General features: G+C 39.2%; 1 protein-coding gene across 1 annotated transcript in view; it reads left to right on the top strand.

The window, feature by feature from the left end:
* Window positions 1-15,248, top strand: part of LOC113031623 (exostosin-1b) — a 44,763-nt gene that overhangs the window by 25,833 nt on the left and 3,682 nt on the right. The window contains exons 2-6 of the mRNA XM_026183870.2: window positions 4,769-4,862; window positions 9,676-9,783; window positions 11,556-11,675; window positions 14,109-14,241; window positions 14,664-14,782. Coding sequence (XP_026039655.2) covers window positions 4,769-4,862; window positions 9,676-9,783; window positions 11,556-11,675; window positions 14,109-14,241; window positions 14,664-14,782 — 574 coding nt within the window. The remainder of the gene's footprint in view (window positions 1-4,768; window positions 4,863-9,675; window positions 9,784-11,555; window positions 11,676-14,108; window positions 14,242-14,663; window positions 14,783-15,248) is intronic.

Below are 15,248 nucleotides of genomic sequence, written 5' to 3'. Positions count from 1 at the left end.
GTGCTATGCATTTCTTTTTCACACCATCCGTTCTGGTTGCTAGGAGACTGGTTGATGTTCATTCTTGACCCAGCTCACTTCTTGTTATTCATTTCTCTTTCTGAATCATTCTTGTTCCTTAACTCTAATACTAAAAATTATTTTTTAAATTATATTCAAAAATTAATAGACTTATGTAAAGAGGCATAACAGAAGGTCACAGCATTGAAACTGATGTTTTGCCATTTTACTGCCAAGTCTTTTTCCTTTTCTTTTTTCCTTTTTGTTTTCCTCAGTGAGAAAGTTTGGACATTTGTCAGAACTGGACTAGTTATGTATTAATATCAAGTAAAGTGTCGAAATGATGAGGCCGCATTAGTGCGTTTCTCTCATCTCTTCTTTTGCACATGGAGGAGAGTGTTTGCACCTAAACTGAGGCTTGATCGGTCTACTTTCTTCCTGTCAATTGAAACTATGCACTGATTATTGGCAAATAACAGGATTCCACCTTTATGTGCCATTCTGGCCTTGAACCTCAAATATTAATGTAAAATGATTTCACATAAGTAAACAAACACCTCATAATATTTTCACTGGAATCTGTGTACAGTGTGTCCTAGATTTGCTTTTCTTCTTGCATAACACTTGTCATCACTGTATCTTGGTAAGCCAGTGTATGCCGTTTAAAAATACAGTTACTTATTTTCCTTTAAAAGTGATACAAGGATGCTTATTTGCACAGCATAGCATAGCAGGCCAATAGGGGTTGGTCCCTACTGATGGAATTTCCAGCTAAGTTCAGTGACCTGTGAAAGATGGCAATTAGTTAAACGCACAAACACAAAAGAGAAACGATGTTGACGAACTATGGAAGAAAGTAGAGGGGTTTTGGTAAGCTTAACAACTAATATACTGGTTGACAAATCAGTATATATTCTGACTTTAAGGTTTCTTTTTACTAGTCTGCACTCCCGTCTTCCCTGTGTCACTCACAGATAGACAACACAGACTAGTCATATAAAAGGAGCTACCATTTCTAAAAGGTGGTTGTTTCTAACCAAGAACAACACAGTGGTCAGTAAACGTCAACGGTGTGGTCGCTCTGACTGACCAGCTGGTCGAGGTTCAGTCCAAATTGAATGTGTCTGTCTACCACATACATACTATAACTCTGTGTGGGTTTAGGCTAAGCTGTATTGTTTTGCAATGTAGTTTGACTTCATGTTATTAGCTCACCCTCACCCATCCTAACAAAGGGGTTGAAGGAATTATGAAAGTAAATGGATTTAAAAAAGGAAGAATTGGACTCATTCATTTGAGTACAATGACCAGAATGCATAAAAATGGCACAGACTAGCACAGTTTTCTCTTTCAAAGGTACAAAAAAAGAGAAGCAAACAGGGAAAAATTGTGGGGTTTTTTGTTGTTGTTATTTTTTGTTTCTTTTTTGCTCATCCCTACAGCCAATCTGCTACTGTGAAACTGCTCTGTTCACCAGCAGCTAACTGCATAGTGGAAATATGGGACAAGGCAGGATTTGCCTCATATCATGCAGAGTTAAATGCTGTGAGATGCGGGCAATGAGCTTCTCACTGACATCTATGCTGTTTGAGACCAGTCTGTTAAACCTCTTCATGCCTTACAATTGCACTGTGAAATATATAAGAAAAACACTGAGGCATGAGCTGGTTCAAAAGGAAGATGTTTTTGAACACTCATCCTTAACGTCCTCACTGACATGAGGTAGCATACTGTGAGACTGCTCCTCCCCGCAGGCAGCCATCTGGAAGAGTAGGGAAGAATGGAGGTATGCAGGGAGAGGAACATCTGGTCTTCCCTGAGTTTGCACGGACAGAAAAGATGATGGATGTGAAAAACTTACACCCCGCCGGGCCCAGATGCAGACCTACATTTCTGATTTTATAGGCATGCAAAATGGTTAAATATCATGACTCTCGCTAGACTGTGCGTTTGTCATCTTGCAATCCATCTGTGATGTAGTCACACTTATCATTAAGTCCACTATTTCATAATGGATGCACAGATTAGAGCAACATCTGTGCTACCTACTCTGCAGCATTAGTTGCTCTGACCTACTAATAATTCCAGTGTTGATAATGGATTTCTGTGTTTTATAGTGTATTATGTATTAAGTGTATTATCAACAGCATCAAGCTTAGCTGTTGCTTTTATGTCACTATAATGCATGTCCCTTGTATTGCTGTGTAAATGACTTGATAGTGGTGTAATAATATCGTATTATGGTCATAGGTATATATTTCTTAGACACCCTTTGAGGTATTTTTAGTGTTTCTAAGAATGCGGTTTGGATGATTGTATATTGGGTATAGCAAAAAAAAGTGTTGTGCTTTATGTTATGAAAGTGCTTAGGAAGAGCTGGAGGTACAGTGTACTACTGTGTGTTACTTTTACCAAGTGTGCATAGTAGTATGCCGGGATGTGTCTTGACTGTGCAGTGCCCTGTAGACTAGATGTAAATCAGTTCATGGATCAAGTCTGCAGAGCAGCGTGCCTTTTTAATATTGAGCCTTACCAGTAGAGCAGGGCGATATGGCCAAAAATATTTATCACGATATATATTTGAAAATTTGCGATAACGATATAACTGACGATATAATTGATGCGAGACAAAATACAACTCCACAACATTACTAGCGCAAAAAGACAACCTTCCATTTATTTTCACTTAAACAAGAAGCTGGTTTTTATGTACATTAAAGCTTTATAAAAATTTAACAGTGCAAATGCAAATTCCTTGCTGAAAGTTTAACCAAAAGGCATTTCCAGTAGAAATGGGCTGACATATCCTGAGCATAACCATGTATAATATCCACTGAAGTTAAAAAGAGGTGCTTTGCAACATTAAACTGCAGTGTGCAGTACGTATTTTTCGGACCATAAGGTGCACGGGATTATAAGGCACATTAAGCGAAACAAAGCAGTCAGATAAATCAAACTTTATTAAACTCATTCTTCTTGCTTCCTCCACTTCTGTACCATTGATTCATTAATGTTGAATTCTCTGGCAGCTGCTCTATTCCCATGTTGTTGCAGTATATTAATGACTAACCTCGTATTGTGGATGGATTATCTCAGTTGTTCTCCTGACTGAAGTTTGGTCCGTTTACAGCATCCTGCCATGCGATTGCATTTGTTTCTAACCATGAGGAACCTTCACGTTAACTTTTATAAGTGGAAAAGTGTTAGTGTTCGTCCTCCAGCTTCACTGTTTATGTTATGCTAACATAGCTGTGTCGCTAGCGATCACGTAGCACATCATTATATACCAGCTAGCCCAACTTCAGTAACCCTACAAACGTCACTGCTGTTTAGTTTCCTGTCTTCATTTATGTTGGAAGTGATAGCAGAGCTGTACGTTTGATTTTTTTCAGAAATCTCTCAGTCAGAACATGCTATATCATGCTTAGGTAACTAGCGAAACTAGCGAGCTAACTTCCGCTAGCTTCCTGCTAACTTCTAACTCCGTTAAATGTAATACATTTTGTTTTCATGGATGCCTGGAAGTTAAACTTCATAGTTACACCTGGTAAAGCAGCAATGCTGATCGTTTTATTAAAGATGAAAGAATTTAGACAGTTTTTAACGCTCAGTGATGCTGCAGTGTTCGTTTGACATGAAGCATACGGAGTTTAGGACCCAGATTACTCCCAGATTTAAGAGCATCTTAGTCCGACAAATACGACAATAACGACGGCCGCTTGCATGTTCTGCAAAGAAATGTGCTTTGTCGTGTATCTGACGGACAAACACCAAACCAGTTCCACATCACTGAAGTTGCACCATTTTTACAAACCAATTCTGGTTCATTTGTTTCACTCAACAATCGGCCATGTGCGTATGAAAACAAAGGCACTGCGCATGCGCGTTTTACTCATATTCTATCGCGATATTTCATTTTCCTATCGTTGCCTAACATTATACCGGTATTACCGTGAACGGTATAATATGGCCCAGCCCTACTTACCAGTACACTTGGTGAGACACCCAGCAGTGAAACCCTAAGCATAATTTATGTATACACACACACACACACACAGTAAATGAGAGGCTGTGGACATCCAGGTAGATATACACAGTAGGCAAACACAAATGATGACTCACCTTTGCTTATTTGCAGTCTCATTCAAATGTAACCACAACTTGTTTTAAATGTAGCACACATTTGCATTTGTCCTTGTTTGCAAATAATACTGAGAAATAAAATATTTACACTTCCAGTTATCCTTCATAAAACTCAACTGAATGCACAACTAGCCAAGACACACACACACACACACACACACACACACACACACACACACACAAAAACCGCTCCTTTATACACTCACTCTCCTGCACATAATAATGACACTGAAGGAATTCCAAGCAGCTTCTTAATCCAAGCAAGTGCTGACTGAGGCTTAGATTGAATGGAGGAAGAACGAGAGATGTTTAGATGTGCAGGTGAAAGGGCAAAGGGGTTTATAGGTGAGTGGACAGAAGTCAAGATCAGAGACTGGGCTTTTTCCTCATAGTATTAGTTCTTTCAAGGTATTCTTTTATCCAAAAAAGAGAGGTAACACGTGTTTTGCACATGTAAAAAAATAAAATTGGTTCTGCATTTGCTTTCTTACTTAAGTCTTTTTTTTTTTTTTAAATAAGTTTTTTTTTAATCAATAAACAAAAACACAGCTCTGTTTTCTGTATGGTTGCCTAAATTCATCTTCTGAACATGTGTTGCTGATTTCTCTAATTTCTTGCTCTGCAGGTATGACTACAGAGAAATGCTGTACAACTCCACATTCTGTCTGGTACCTCGAGGACGACGGCTGGGTTCCTTTCGCTTCTTAGAGGCTTTACAGGTCAGTGATTAAAAACGCACATATTGCTTTTTACTGCTGACTGTATTTTGTTAGAATATAGGCTCATTGCGAATTTTATTCAATATTTTAGGGTGGTGAAAATGTAATCCTAAAACAAGTGTAAAAAAAAAAAAAAAGACTAAGTGGGATGTCTCACAACTAAAAGAAACAGCTGCTTCCTGAATCTATGCAGTAGCTATGTTGTAACCGTAAACCCATCTGTAACTCTACGAATATGACCTCCCTGGAAATGTAGCTAAACATCGCGTCAGCATAGTCTGGAACAATTGTGATTGGCTTGTTCACTACCGTCGATTCCTCTCACCCATTTCTAGATACTTTTTTGCCATAGTTTTTAAATCGGTGAGAGAATAACAACCATCGTCAGTATAAGGAATATTAATCATAGTGTCAATACAAGGACTCACAAATGTCAGCAAATTCCTGGAGAGAGAATGCTGATATTGGATGTACAAAGAAGTGAAAAAACTTTAGGGATAAATATGTTCTGTGTCATAGGATTTACAAAGTCTATATTACACTTTAGTCATCACAGCTGGTAGCATGCCTTGATTTGGGAGGGTTTTTTTTCTTATATATCGGATGCTCCTCCTGATGCAGCCCCTGTTTTTGTTTTTTTGTTTTGTTTTTTTTCTTCTTCCTAGGATTGAATCAGGAATCTTTTCCTTGTTAGACAAATGTGTGATCACTACACTATGGAGCCGCTGTGGCATCTCACCAAATGTAGATCCCAGAGAAGGCAGTCTTTCAGAAATAGGGAAGTAGTCTTCATCACCCTTCATGGATAAAATGGTCCAGTAATTTAAGAACGCCGTTTCTTCTGCACATCTGTGAGGGCATCATTAATATTGGACAGGGTTTGGAGCGGTGCATGCTGCCATCCTACAGTTATGTATAGTTTTTAAATGCCTTATATTTAAAAACAGTCTGCTACTTAGACTGATATTTAATTTTTTTTTGGAAACGGGGTTGTATAGTACAATAGTTCAGGAAATACAAATCATATGCAACATCATGTTTAATTTTGCTTGAAGAAGCTATTTTACACACACACAGTTGTTTTCATATCTTTGTGAGGACATCTAATTGACATAATGCTTTCCTTGCAGCCTACCCTAACCATCAAAAATGAATGCCTAACCCTAACACTTAGCGTAAAAATAACCATAACCTAATTGTATCCCTGACACTAAAACCACATTTTGAGCCTGAAAAATGCCTTCAAGCTCGTGGGGATGGGCATTTTGTCCCTACAAGAGCTGTTGGTCCCCACAAGTATACTGACATTCCAATTTTTGGTCCGCACAAAGATATGTAAACATGGTACACAAACACAGAGTCAGATTATTCTTAAGGAATCACTTTAAAATTTGAACATGAATAAATCTCAGCTGATTTCCAGCCCACAGAAATTGTAAGGTGCTAAGATCATTAAGGCATCATCATTTTACAGTCTCTTATATTAAGCAAATATAGATTAAACTGATTCAAGAAATAATGTTGTGTGTCAACACCAAACCTGATCAAACAATGAAGCTCCTCATCAGCACTCGAGAGTGCAAAAAGTGAAGTGCTTATTTAGTCCTAGTAGCTCTCTCACCCAGTGCCAGTCATTTTGTTAATGTGCAGCTAGTCTTACTTTAGCTGCGTATGACTCACAGCTTTTTCTGCCATCTTGTTTCTTTTTTTCCTTTTTTCTTTTTTTAATCTGGTTCAGCTTTTTCCATTCCTTTAGGTGACACCCCCCACCCCACCCCCACCTACTCAAATCTTCCTCCACTTTTGTTTTTGTGTGGCAGAAAACATGTGCCTAATCATTTATGTGAATGGCTACCCTGCATTTAATGTTCCTCAATTATCCAACAAGTGTCCCTAATTCAACCCCAACACAGTAATTATCTCATTCACACCATCTGTCTGTGTTTTAGGTGTACAGATATGGCCAGGCTCATGTAGTGACAGCGTGCTCAGATCATACGTTGAAGAGTGCCTAAGTTAATTTTATTTAACGCATACTTTTACTTGAGGCAATTTATGTTGTTAAATGAATGTTGTAGGAGATGGAACTAAAATGATGAGTTTTGATTTTACCAGAGGTAAAATGGGCACTGCCTCTGTATTGAATGAAATTGGAAGATGATTACATCACAGGGGAGGCCACGCATAGACAGGACGCCAGAGGAGAAAGCTGTGTGTCTGCAGTGGAGTTAGAATGCAGAGGTTGGCTAGATTGTAGGGATGGGCCGTGGCAGGGAGAGGCACTGGGGTGTGTGTAAACACTTATACAAGAAGCAAAGAAGTTGAGTAGGACAGACGCACGGAAATTTGACGGAATTTGTGAAAGCGAACAGGCTGTTGTGAGGCATAATGCCCCAGTGACTGAAGTCAGTGAGTGTAAGGAGTGAAGATTTTCCATCCATCCATCTTCTTCAGCTTTATCCAGGGCCGGGTTGCGGGGCCGGGTCGCGGGGGCAACAGCCTAAGCAGAGGTCTGCCCCGGGGCCTCCTCCCGGTGGGACATGCCCAGAATACCTCACCCAGGAGGTGCCCAGGAGGCATCCTTGTCAGATGCCCGAACCACCTCAGCTGGCTCCTTTCGATGTGGAGCAGCAGCGGCTCTACTCTGAGCCCCTCCCGGATGGCTGACCTTCTCACCCTATCTCTAAGGGAGAGGCCAGCCACCCTTCGGAGGAAGCTTATTTTAGCCGCTTGTATCCGTGATCTCGTTCTTTCGGTCACTACCCACAGCTCGTGGCCATAGGTGAGGGTAGGGACGTAGATCGACCGGTAAATTGAGAGCTTCACTTTTACACTCGGCTCTCTCGTCACCATGACGGACCGGTGCAGCATCCGCATCACTGCGGCCGCAGCACCAATCCGTCTGTCGATCTTCGGCTCCCTTCTCCCATCACTTGCAAACAAGAGCCCGAGATACTTGAACTCCTCCATTTGGGGCAGGAACTCATCCCCGACCCGGAGTGGGCACTCCACCCTTTTCCGGCTGAGAACCATGGGCTCAGATTTGGAGGTGCTGATCCTCATTCCCGCTGCTGGAGTGAAGATTTTCTTTAAATCTTTATTTAATTAGAGTGAAACTCTTGAGATTTACAGTATCTCTTGCTGTAGTGCCATCGTCCAAGACAGGTATCATTAACCCAGCATGTTTTAGTGGGAGAAAGCAGAGCTTCTGGAAAACATGCAGACCACAACATTTTACCCAGACTTCTAACTTTTTTGGAAACCTGGTTGCAAAGTAATTAAGGAAATCCAATGCTTAATGCTTAGTTCCTCTAGAAGAAAACTACATTATAAGACTGAGTCACCCCTCTTACTTTTATATTTTGGTTCCAAGGAGCCAGTTTTTATTGTGATTTTTAAAGTGGTTTTAAGCAGTAGTTCTCCAGGCTTTCTGAAGGTTTTTCAAAGTTTTTTCTTTGGCCATTGTCAGCTTTTCCGTTGATTTTCAGTCTAGTCCTTGTACCTGATCATTTTTCAAAGGTTTTTTTTCTTTTGAACCACATAACACTGATCTATGAAGTCTTCAAGAATTAAAAAAAGTACTTAATTGATGAACCATGTTGTGTCTACACACAACAGATGGCAAACAACCAATTTTAAATAGCATCTTTAAGCACTTCATCATGTGACAAAAATGCACAATTTTTTCCCATTTCCTCAGCTGAGTTGAGTGAAAATGCGAAAGATAAAAGTTAGAAACACAAAAAATAATATTTTTCCACCTAGAATAGGATTACCAAAGAGAACAGGACAGGAGGACAAAGAGGACAAAAGAAGAATTGGCACACACCTAAAAACAAAAGGAAAAAAAACCCATCTACAGTACGTGAACAGTATATGAAAGTCATGCCCTAAAGAAACAGGAAAAATCCAGCAATGACCTATTTTCCTAGCAAAGTATAGAGAACTGAACAGTGGCTTGAGACTTTGGTATAGAATAGTATATATCATAGCAGAAAGTTTGTCATACTGAGTTTTTATAATGGTTCTTTCACATATTGGCTGTGTAATATCCTGAGTTACCTACAAGGGTTTGAAGATTATTTCTCTGTGAGAGCAGCTAGGCAGGTAAAGCATGCAAAGACCTTTGCTAATGACAAGAAGATGATTAGATGAATACTGCAGCGCTCTGATGCACGAGTGTTTGTTCCTGGATGCACAAGACCAATCAGTAATTGGTAGTCCGCTTAACAGATTACAGGAGGCTGCTGTGCACCACTAAGACACAAAGACATCCACCAACAGACACACCTCAGTAAGAATTTCATTCATCTCTTAGACACAGGGGTTTGATAGTTAAGCCATTTTAAAGTTTATCTTCCTTTCCACTAAGTACATTGATCATTTTTATGAAGCCACACTGCTTAGTCACTTTGAGAGGTAGTCGTCACAGTATTGCAGTGATTCTGTGGTTTACGGAAATGTGCTGTGAAAAAAAAGTGTCGATCCAACTGTTTAAATTGCCTTATATGAGTACCTCCTTTTTTTATTGCCTCCTAAAAGAGAAATTATTCCACAAGACCGATGCCTGGTTGTTCCCTTTGAATATGAATATTGAGTATAAATATTTTAAGACTCAGGTAGCAGGCAATATGGCACTGGCAAACTGATTGCACTCTTATCCAACTTCTCCTCCCTGCTTGAGATATTTACTGTAAATTTAAACGTTATTAGCATACTGTGGGTCTCACAAGTTTCACAGGTTCCATTCTTAAAGCGGTTCACCTTATTAACAGTTCATTTTCTCTCTGTATTTGTGGTGTTACTCTTGCAGGCAGCTTGCGTGCCAGTGATGCTAAGTAATGGCTGGGAGCTTCCCTTCTCAGAGATCATCGACTGGAATAGGGCAGCTGTTATTGGGGATGAAAGGCTGCTATTACAGGTAAGCAGAGCTTCTAAGTTAAAAACCTAAAGCAGGATACCCTATATACATATAGAGGTCGAGTGCCATAATAGCTCATTAAAACCTCCTAGAATACCACTAAAAAACACCACTGTCATATTGCCATTTCTTGAATTTTTATTACTTTTTTTTTTTTTTTTTTTTTATCCCTCATCACCAGTGAAAGTTATTATAATAAAAGCATTATCTCCTGTCTTGATGTTTTTGGTTATTTTATCAGAATCTAATTCATTGGACAGATTTCAATGCATACATTCATGTGAAAAAGAAGGTTGTCAAAGAACTATAAAAAACTGAGCACGCCACATGATTTAGTAGCATGTAGAACCACATTTGTAGTTTTCTGTGAGTTGCTGCTGTTTTTTGTGGTCATCGTCTTGTTGCATGACTCATTTTCAGCGAAGATTTAGCTGTCAGACAGAGGGCCCCATGTTTGACTCTAGACACACAGAGGAGCTTGTGGTCGACTCAATGACTGCAAGGTGCCCAGGTTCTATGGTTTTGAAACAAGCCAAAATCATCACGACTCCACCACTGTGCTTGATAGTGTGTATGAGTCATTTGTGCTGATATGTTCTTGTTTCTCTTTTTTTCCTTTGTTTGTTTTCCAAATGTGGTGCTGTGAATTGTCTCCACTTCTGCTCCAGAAGTTTTGTAGTTTGTTCAGGTGCGACTTTGCAAGTCATGCTAAAATATTCTTTTTAGAGAGAAAAACCTTTCTTCTGGCAGTCCTTCCAAACAAGCCATGCTTGTTCAGGCTTTTGCAAATTTTACTATCATGATGTTTAACATTTAAATTGCTAACTGAGGCCTACGTAGCCCACCCACCCCCAATTTCTAAACATTGCACTGTCTGACCTCGTTCAATGGCTGCTTGTGTTTCGGGGCTTTGCTTTGAAATGTCTCCATAGGTCTTGACACCGAGCTTGTCACTCATGCCGAATGTGGTCACCATCAATTTTGCGATTTTGAATTTCCTAGGATGTTGAGTCGTGGTAAAATAGTGGCCTTGTGTTAAAATGCACAAACTGCCAACACTTCTGCTTTTATACATGTGATCACACTTGATGTTTAATAAACGTGTACCTTTTTAGAAATGGGATAAGTAACAATGCTGGCTTCTCAAATCTGTTATCATGAAAGTATTTGGTTATTCAGTTTTGTATTAATTTTTTTCACCAATTTTGACTTCCTGTTTTGCTCCGACGTGACGGTGATGAAGGAAGCTGTAGTACCCATACTTGCCAAATGTACAAGAGACTTCAGTGCTTGTGATGAACATTGTCAGTATCGGTTCTAGTAAAGTGTCATCATACATTATCTATTATTTGTTCATATGATAACATTTTACATACAACTCTAAGGGTGTTAATTCTCATAGATGACGATGATGTAGATTGAAGGTGAGTTTTAGTTTTTTCCCCTAAACACTGAAGGTTTTTGGCATGTCTTAAAAAGAGATGGTAACAGCAGCCTGCAGGTGTTCCTTGCTTCTTTTTTCCAGTTTTTGTTTATGTCAGCTAGCAAGTGCAAAGTGTCTGAATATTGCTGCATTTTGAGGGCACATCTTCGATGACCTCCATGAATTGTTCAGTGCTGATTTATTGGTTTTAACCCCTTTAACCTGAAACTACTATACAGCAGATATGACAGCAGAACTGATTTGTGTATTGAGATTATCCAGTTTAAGCTGTTCTTTTCTACTTTCTTCATTAAAATAAATGTTCTTGCATATCTTACCTGTTCCCTAGATCCCTTCAACAGTGCACTCCATCCACCAAGATAAGATCCTCTCTCTGAGACAGCAGACACAGTTCCTGTGGGAGGCTTATTTCAACTCTGTGGAGAAGATAGTACTGACCACACTGGAGGTACATACACACCTACATACAACTCTCCACATGTGTGTCACTATATACAGGCGTAAAAGTGCTGTGTATTATTTGTCATATTTTAAAACCTCACTACTGTGTTAGTATTTTTCACTTCTGTATTTGTGCATAAATACAAGCGTAAAAAAATACAGTTAAATTATAAATCTATTAGTTGTCTTATCATTTAGGAATGATTCAATTCTTTTCATTATTCTTATCGACTTTGTGGTGACGTATTATCAGTACAGACTGTGTAGTAGCACTAGTACAATGAAAATGCTCAAAACCACATTGAAAACCAAGAGGAGTGATGTATATTGTTAAGCACTGCTGTCATGTTTTGAGGCTGCGTATCGCTGTGGCTTGGCTATCAATCATGTCAGTAGTTTGTTCCTGTCAGACTCCATTTATCTGTAGGCTTCCCGGTGAATAGCAGCCTATCACGCTGCTCTTGGGCTAGAGTTACAAACAGACAAAGATGAGAGCTGTAAAGAATGGAAAAAGGATAAAGAGGCGAGAAAAAAAGCAAAAAGGATATTGTAAAGCTGTGGAAGTGAGGATTTTTTTCTTTAAACTCATCCTCTGTTTACATGGTTAAATATTTGTGTCTATAAATTTACCTGACACTATTTTATGACAACAAATGAAGGTGACCTCTAAGTGACTGAAAAACTATCTGAATGGCAGGTGAAGAAGATCATGTTACAGCTGTTTTCCATAACATGCAGTCAGTCTTATGACTGACTGCAATTCACACCAATAATAGTTATGCTCGTATAACTTTACAGACATTTCATACCAAGAGTAAGTAAGTCAGAGCATTAGAAGGCAGAGATGGCTTTTCCGTGTCAGCGGGCTAAAGTTACAACCCCGAGAAGCTGATGTTCGATCTGTTTACACTCAGCATCTTAACCCTGTACCGACATATCCCACAGTGCAACACCAAATTAGCTATGTTTTGACTCCTGATGCACTCTTTTAGCGAGCTACCATTATCTGGGGATTCTTGATATTTTGCCATAAACAAGGTAAAAGTGAACCTGAACAATCACGTTTATCACCACATGTATTCTGCTAGAAATAAACAGGGTTTGTTGTGGTCTGTAGCTGCACCATAACTACTGAGGACACATAACATTTCTATTAGGATATCCTCTTAATGTCTAGGAGTCATCTGGGAATGTCAGTGGGAACAGGTGATGCTTGGGCTTGCAAAGCTTACAAGCATACAGAATGTAATATTGGACTAAATAACTAAACATGACTTTTAATTTTGTTACAGAGAGTCCATTGCGAAAAACTGTCATGACATTCTGATTTTTTTTTAAAAATCGTTCTTAAACGATTTATTTAAATTTATTTATTTTAGTTTGTTTTTTTTTTTAAAGGAAGAAGAAAAAAGGAAAACAAAATCAAGCATCGTAATGTTTTCCTAAAAATAAAAGGGGGAAAACTGGGTTCATTCAGTTCTCACAAGATCACGACAACAGGGAGAATTTCATGGTTTGAGTTAAAGCTATGTCACAACTGCTGTTACTCAATATTAATGATGTCAGTGAGGTAAAATATTATTTTACCATTTCTATATTTGGTACCAGTGCACATTTTGAGCTTCAAACACACTTGATGTCAAATGCAGTGGACTGAATGATCAGATCTCTATTTGGATTTAAAAATTCTAAAAAATTGAGCTTGACTTGAAAAAAATAAGTGCTGCAAATTTGTCCAGCGAAATGATGTGTTTGGTCTGAGAAATATTTTTAATGCATGAAACATTCACACGATGTTTATGCATCTGGTGCATAAAGGCTTTTACTGTGTGAGGATCTTACAACATCGGATTTCAGCGTTTTGAACTGATGTCTGTTTTCACAGATTCATATCATCTCAATTTCTCAAAATAGATCGGTCACTGTCAATTCTAGTCTAAATCCAACTCTGTCATTTGTTACACATATATAAAATATACCGATGAAAACCTGAAATTCATTTATATAACTGGGAAACTGAAAGATGAGAAATTGCAAAGCACAGCCAAAAATTAGTTGACAAAAACCCTAAAAGAGATTCAAATAACAGAATGAAAGGACGTTTATTAGAAGGCACAACAAGATGAAGACAAAAAGCCCCTCATTTGTATTCTGCAGGATCCTTATTTATTTGAAGTGACTCGTAATTTCAGCTGTTAATTTTGAGAAGTGCCAGAGGATCTGTGCCTGCACTCAGTCCCAAGCAGCATGTTGGATTGGACATGCACAATCTCGACGCACAACTCTATTTCCTCAGTCCTTGTGAGAACAGTGAGAAGTTTCTTTGTCTTGAAATAACTCAGGAAAAGCACTGTTGTGATTTTATTTATGATCAAATTACAAATTTACTGAAAAATGTGATCTTGCCCCACCCCCCCACTCCCCTCTCCTATTCTTGTAGATAATTCAGGACCGGGTGCTGCTGCACACCTCAAGAAGTAACCTCATGTGGAACAGTCTTCCTGGAGGTCTTTTCACCCTGCCTCAGTACTCCACCTCCCTGAGAGACTTTCCCTTCTACTACGCTGAGCTGGGTCAGTTAATCAATCATGCATGCAGTATAGGAACAACATTACTGAGAGACCCCAGGCTTGGTTAGACTGATTTTATTTATGGCACAACACAGAAACAGGTGGTGTGTGACAGGTGTTAAGTGCTTGTAAACTAATATGTAAATCACGGACAAGTTATGTAATGCATATTTATTATTTTATGATTTGTCAGAGAAGCACATCAGTTACACTTGCCATGTTGTGTTTGTGCTAATTTGTGTTAATTGGCCAGATATTTGGCTTGTTGTTGACACTGGGATTTGGTTAACTGGCTTCCTTTCCTTTACAGACCTAATTAGACCTGTTCAGCTATGCATCCACACAGCTTGAAGTAGATGTGTGAGAAGAAAAAGGTTGTTTTTTTAAATACCGTGTCCTGTTTTTTTTGTTTTTTTGCCTTCTAGGTATTAAGCCACCTTCTAAGTTTACAGCGATCATTCATGTGGTCACTCCACTGGTCTCCCAGTCCCAGCCGGTCATGAAGTTACTTGTCGCTGTGGCCAAATCCCAGTACTGTGCCCAGGTCAATAAAAACCCAACACACATGTACACACAGCTATCCTCAGACACACCCGATCCACAGAGGTTATTCCGTGACGCTGATGTGATTTCCTTCTGTCAGTTAATTTAAATGTTTTGCATCCTAAAATGCAGAAAGTTTCCAAAGCATTATTTAAAGACATTTTCCGGACAACCCACACAAGCAAAGCCGCTTTGGTAGGAAAGGGAGGTCTGCTGCTATGTCATTGCTCAGGTTTATCGTATCACCAAAGTGCGGCTGTTGGTTTAAAGCTGCTTTTGAACTGCAGTATTTTATTCATGCTGGAGAGATGAAGGGAGGCTGTCCAAATCATTTGCATTTGCAACATTCCTGCCACAACACATCCACCCCAACACTCCACTCTCTCCGGATCCTTTTATACTCTGGTAATGCACACTGTAGGAAATATAAGAAGCCATTAGCAGTAGAACTATGTAATCTACAGCTG

The sequence above is a fragment of the Astatotilapia calliptera genome, chromosome 11 (genome assembly GCF_964374335.1).
Source record: "Astatotilapia calliptera chromosome 11, fAstCal68.1, whole genome shotgun sequence".
NCBI lineage: Eukaryota > Metazoa > Chordata > Actinopteri > Cichliformes > Cichlidae > Astatotilapia > Astatotilapia calliptera.
The sequence above is the reverse complement of the archived record's forward strand: the minus strand, read 5'-3'. Positions and strand labels throughout refer to the sequence as shown.